Source organism: Capra hircus, unplaced genomic scaffold (assembly GCF_001704415.2).
Source record: "Capra hircus breed San Clemente unplaced genomic scaffold, ASM170441v1, whole genome shotgun sequence".
In the NCBI taxonomy this organism is placed as follows: domain Eukaryota; kingdom Metazoa; phylum Chordata; class Mammalia; order Artiodactyla; family Bovidae; genus Capra; species Capra hircus.
In genome coordinates, this window is record NW_017189530.1 from 194,901 (window position 1) to 200,900 (window position 6,000).

Genomic DNA, 6,000 nt, shown 5'->3' on the forward strand with positions numbered 1-6,000 from the left:
ACTAGAGCGGGCTCCCACTTCCCTTTCAGGAGTGTGTCACTGAGAAAGGGGAGGAGGAACACATGGCCCCTGGGGATCTCGGGGGCTGGGGAAGGATGAGGAAAGAGCAGTAACTGCTTCTGACAGCTAATGAATCTTTTTACTTCTTACGATTAACATGTGATTAAAAACAATATATGAATTTTTAAGAGGACCAAAGGAAAAATAACAATACAGAGAAGGAAAAAGATGGAAGCATTCTGCACGACAGCACATGCTTTTGGGCCCCTAGCGGAACAAAAGGAAGAGCAGGTTTCCTTTGGAAGCGTCCAGATGGTTCACAGGTCCTCTGAGCTTGGCCAGACCTCCCCCAGCTGGGCCCAGAAGAAAACTGGGTGGGGCTTCCTAATTAAGGGCAGCTGGGGGAAGGGCCCCAAACAAGTGCCCACTGCCTGGAGCCCAGCCGAGGCTGCCTAGGAGGGTGCTTCTCACGTGCGAGTGCGCTCAGTCATGTCCGACTCTTTGTGACCCCATGGACTGTAGCCCACCAGGCTCCTCTGTCCATGCGAGTTTCCCAGGCAAGAATACTGGAGTGGATTGCCATTTCCTACTCCAGGGGATCTTCCCGACCCAGGGATCGAACCCTCATCTCTCGCATCTCCTGCACAGGCAGGGCAGAATCTTTAGCACTGTGCCACCTGGAATGTTTCTCATAATGGAAGCCAATTTAGAAAAAAAAAAAATCATTCATTTGAATGATCTAGATAAATCTCAGACTTCTTTCCGCTTGGAAGAGATAAAAAACATTCTCTTAAGAAGATGAAGACCATATTTCCATTACTCTGTCTGCCCACTCACACAGCATGGTGAGCCCTCAAGAGACTGCCCAAAGATCCCGCTTGGAAGGGTCAGATTCTGCACACTAAGATCCTGCTCATAACCTCATGAAGCACTCCGCTTAAAGGTCACACGGGCAGGAAAGCTCCAGCTGGGAGGGAGAGGCCCAGAATGAAATCTCCCCCCAGTCAGCAAAGAGTGACATTGCCACCAGGTACTCCCACTCATAAAGCAGGCCAGGGAGAGGCTTCTGATGGCTAACAGCTTAGCCATACCAGGACCAAAGCCAGAGCCTTCTGCCCTGCCCTCTGACCTTTTGCTGTCTGGCTCTGAGGGTATATCTTCGGGACATCTCTGTGAGTGCTTACAAGTTAAGCAAGGAGCCGACTCATCGGAAAAGACTTTGATGGTGGGAAAGGCTGAAGGCAAAAGGAGCAGGGGGCAGCAGAGGATGCGATGGTTAGACAGCAACACTGACTAAATGGACGTGAACTGGAGCAAATTCCGAGGGAGAGGAGCTTGGCGTGCTGTAGTCCACAGCGTCACAAAGAGTCAGACGCGACTTAGTGACTGAACAGGTGAAACGTTAGCAGGCAGATGGCAGTACCACAGACCCGGGACCAACCTATTAAGAGAACTTTACACTCGAGTATGTAAGCGCTCAATTCAAATTCAGTGGAATACTTAGGGCCCTGAAACACACGTGACCTCTGAGGTTTTGCCAGCTAGGGCCTCTTCATGGTTACCCTCATGCCTCAGGAAGGGGCAGCTCTAGGTTCAAAGCTGCACGCCATCATTCCCTGTGGTTACTCAGCCTCCTCAAACCTGTTTTTCCTCATCTGTGACCCACAGCCTGGTTATGCGGATGTGCCACGCTTAAAGCCCTCAATACCCAACCCGGCCCTGCAGGGGCCTGTGGCCACTACTGGGCAGCGGTCACTACTGCGACCGTCACAACAGCAACTCCGTATCACACGCAGCGTGGGTCCCAGGCCGTGCGCACTGGTCCATCTGACCTGTTTATTTGGGCGGGTGGGTAGGGAAGATGGGCTTGGACTTCCTTGGAAGATCGGCTGCACAGGGATGCTGGAGAGTTCCCGGCAAAGGGCTGCGCAGGAGCAGGACAAGAGGGGGGCGAGGGGGGACCAGGTGACAGGCAGGGGAGGGTCGGGAACTGGCCTGGGGTTCACCCCTCCCCTCCCCCCACTCCAGGCCCCACTTACCCACAGCGCGATGCCCAGAACCAACAGGAAGTACAACACTATCACCAGGACGTCCAGGGTACTGATGGAGGTGAAGAGCTGAGCCGTCCAGCCGAAGCCCTGCCAAGCGGATACCATGGTGGTGCCTCCCGGCGAGTGAGCACCACCCGCTGACCGAAGGTTGCAACGGCCTCAGGGGGGCTCTGGCGACTCGGCCGCGGGGCACGCTGGGAAGGGCCGCGGGGCACGCTGGGAAGAGCCGCGGGGCAGCCTGGGCGTTCCGGCAGGCCCCGCGCGGCCCGATTCCTACTTTTTGGAGGCCGGTCTTTGAGGGCAGCCCGTTGACTGCCGGTCCAGGCACAGCGCCGTCCGTCTGGTCCGCCAGGATTGCTCCGCCCTGGACCGAGAGCTGGTCATGGGGTGGGGCTGGCTCAAGGCTACCGAGCCCCATGGAGCCTGGGGTGGTGGAAACCAGCAACACCCCTTCTGTCTTTATTTACCATTTCGATCTTCTGTTCCTTGTGGGTTTGGGACATTGACTTGGATTTATTAAAATATTGCATTTGAATATTATGTATCCAGAGTCCAGAGTTTTCTTGGTTCCCCCCTCTTAAATTCTGCATCGAGGAAACTGCCTTGCTGACCTCTCCCAAATCATGGCCCTGAGCGGACCAGCTGATCACAGAGGGTCCTCAGCTCTCTGCAGTCTGACCTTTTGTGGGTGATATGCGAATTCTCAAGCTGGGCCAAGCCTTACTCTCCTTGGTGTGCTTCTCTGCTCTGAGTTGAAGTTCTAGAAATCTTGGTCAATAATACAAATAACAGTAACAATAATAAGAGCTAACACATAGACTGACTTCTGTGCACTTTATATGTATTAACCGGTTTGTATGCACGCTAAGTCGCTTCAGTCCTGTCTGATTCTTTGCGAGCCCGTGGACTCTAGCCGGCCAGGGTCCTCTGTCCATGGGACTTTCCAGGCAACAATACTGGAGTAGGGTGCCCTGCCCTACCCCGGGGGTCTTCCCCACCCAGGGATGCAGCTGCGTCTCTTAAGTCTCTTGCATTGGCAGGTGGGTTCTTTATCGCTAGCTGCCACCTGGGAAGCCCATTAACCCATTTGATTTTCCCCCCAAACCAGTCAGTCTATGGCTAGGACTGCAGGGCATGAGGTTTGCAGCTGGTCAGAAGTCTATGGCCTCAGCTTCTTGAGCAGAACTCTGTGTCCTAGATCAGCGCTATTCAAAAGATATATAACGTGAAGCATGGATCTTCATTTTTTCCAGCTTGATTGAGGTATGATTTGCAAATAAAAGTACATTTAAGATGTACAATGCAATGTTTGGTATAAGTATACATTGTGAGATAATTACTATAATCAAGCTAATATCAATCACTTTAGCTGCCATTTTTCCTGTGTGTAGTAAAAACGCTTGAGATCCCTCTTAGAAAATTTCAAGTATACAATATGTTATTAACAGCACAGTAACAACGGTCCATCCAGTCAAGGCTGTGGTTTTTCCAGTGGTCATGTATGGATGTGAGAGTTGGACTGTGGAGAAAGCTGAGGTCCGAAGGACTGATGGTTTTGAACTGTGGTGTTGGAGAAGACTCTTGAGTGTCCCTTGGACTGCAAGGAGATCCAACCAGTCCATTCTAAAGGAGATCAGCCCTGGGTGTTCTTTGGAAGGAACAATGCTAAAGCTGAAACTCCAGTACTTTGGCCACCTCATGCTAAGAGTTGACTCATTGGAAAAGACTCTGATGCTGGGAGGGATTGGGGGCAGGAGGAGAAGGGGACGACCGAGGATGAGATGGCTGGATGGCATCATCGACTCAATGGACGTAAGTTTGAGTGAACTCCGGGAGCTGGTGATGGACAGGGAGGCCTGGCGTGCTGCAGTCCATGGGATCGCAAAGAGTCAGACACGACTGAGCGACTGAGCTGAACTGCACTGAGTCACTGTGCTGTACTTTGCTGCTAAGTCGCGTCAGTCCTGTCCGACTCTGTGCGACCCCATAGACGGCAGCCCACCAGGCTCCCCTGTCCCTGGGATTCTCCAGGCAAGGACACTGGAGTGGGTTGCCATTTCCTTCTCCAATGCATGCAAGTGAAAAGTGAAAGTGAAGTCGCTCAGTCGTGTCTGCCTCCTAGCGTACTTTGGGTCTCTAGAATTTTCTCCTCTTATAACTGAAGGTTGGTATCCTTTGATCCATATCTCCCCTTTGCTCCTAGTCAACATCCTATTCTCTGTTACTATGAAGGTTTTGTTTGTTTTGTTTAAGATTTCACATGTAAGATCATGCAATGTTTGTCTTTCTGTCTGGTTTATCTCACTTAGCATAATGTCCTCCAAGTGCCTCTCCGTCATTGCAAATGGCAGGATTTCGCATTTCTTAATCCATTCATCTGTTCATGAACGCTTAGCTCTTTCTGTATCTTGGTTGCTGTAAATAATGCTATAATGAACAAAGGTGTGTAGACATCACTCTGAGATAGTGATTTTATTTTCTTTGGACATATACCCAGAAGTGTGATTATTAGATCATAGGATAGTTCCATTTTTAATATTTTGAGGCAACTCCGTGCTGTACATAGTGGCTGTACCAGTTTACATTCCAATCAGCAGTGTACTGGTATTCCCCTTTTTCCAGTACTTGCCGATACTTGTTATCTTTTGACTTTTTTGCTAGAAGCCATCCTAACAGGCGAGAGGTGATATCTCACTGTGACTTTCACTTATATTTTCTTGGTGATTAGTGATATTGAGCATCTTTTCATATACCTGTTGGCCACTTTTATGTCTTCTTTAGAAAAGTGTCTATTCGGGAGCTTTGCCCAGATTTTAATCTGGGTGTTCTTGTTTTGCTGTTGACTGTGTGAGTCCCTTATGCGTTTTGGATATTGACCCCTTGCTGGATGCATTGCTTGCGAGCATTCTCTCCCATATTCTTTAGGCTGCTTTTCCACTTTGTGTATTGTTTATTTGCTGTAAAAATTAAAAATTTCTAGTAGCTACATTTAAAAAAGTAAGCAGGTGAAAATAATCTAAATAATAAACTTATTTTAGTTAAGCCAATATGTCCAGTAATCCCAAATGTTAACATTTCAATATACAGTCAATGTAAAAGTTGTTGGCCTATTGTATGCCTGTACATTTCCACATTAAGTCTTTGAAACCTGGTGTGTATTTTACACTAATAGCACGCCTCAACTTGCACGCTACCTTTTCATCAGAAATGCTTGATCTGTCTTTAGATTTAACAAAATTCACAGTTGGAAAAGAGAGATTCACTTACTACGTTGCTCTAAACATACTTGAAACTTTTCCAGGAGCTGAATATAGTACCAAAATTTCATTTTCCCTTGTTAATGACAAAAACAGTTCATCTTTTTAGATGAATTGATTTGACTTTGATGCAAAAGCCCATCAGGTTCAAAATTACGTTTTTCCAAATTAAGTAATTCACTAACTCTTGTTGACTGAGTATCATTAACATTGAATTCAGAGGCATGATATAATTTGAAAAGTGTCTCTAAATTGATCAATATCACAAAGCATTCTTCCTTCAAATTTTTCCTTGATTTTTTTGCTATCAATTACATAACCACAGCCAGTTAAAGTTAAAATCTTTAACATATTGATGTGTCAGAAGAATGTGTAAAATAATTATTATAGATTTGTATTATGAAGCTTCCCAAGTAACAATTCATATACTCAAGTAACAATTCATATACTCAAGTAACAATTCATATACTCAAGGATAAATTTTTACACTTGGGTAGCTGGCTTATGGACTTCCCTGGGGGCTCAAATGGTAAAGAATCCACCTGCAGTGCAGGAGACCTGCGGTTTCATCCCTGGGTTGGGAAGACCCCCTAGAGGAGAGCATGGCAACCCACTCCAGTATTCTCACCTGGAGAATCCCATGGACAGAGGAGCCTGGTGACCTACAGTCCAAAGGGTCGCAAAGATTCGGG

The 6,000-nt window shown here is 47.6% G+C and overlaps 1 protein-coding gene across 1 annotated transcript in view; it reads right to left on the bottom strand.

The window, feature by feature from the left end:
- The window catches only part of LOC102185208 (sodium/glucose cotransporter 1), a 47,172-nt gene extending 44,981 nt beyond the window's left edge, over window positions 1-2,191 (bottom strand). The window contains exon 1 of the mRNA XM_018044370.1: window positions 2,040-2,191. Coding sequence (XP_017899859.1) covers window positions 2,040-2,156 — 117 coding nt within the window. The 5' untranslated portion in view covers window positions 2,157-2,191. The remainder of the gene's footprint in view (window positions 1-2,039) is intronic.
- Window positions 2,192-6,000: the final 3,809 nt, after the last annotated feature.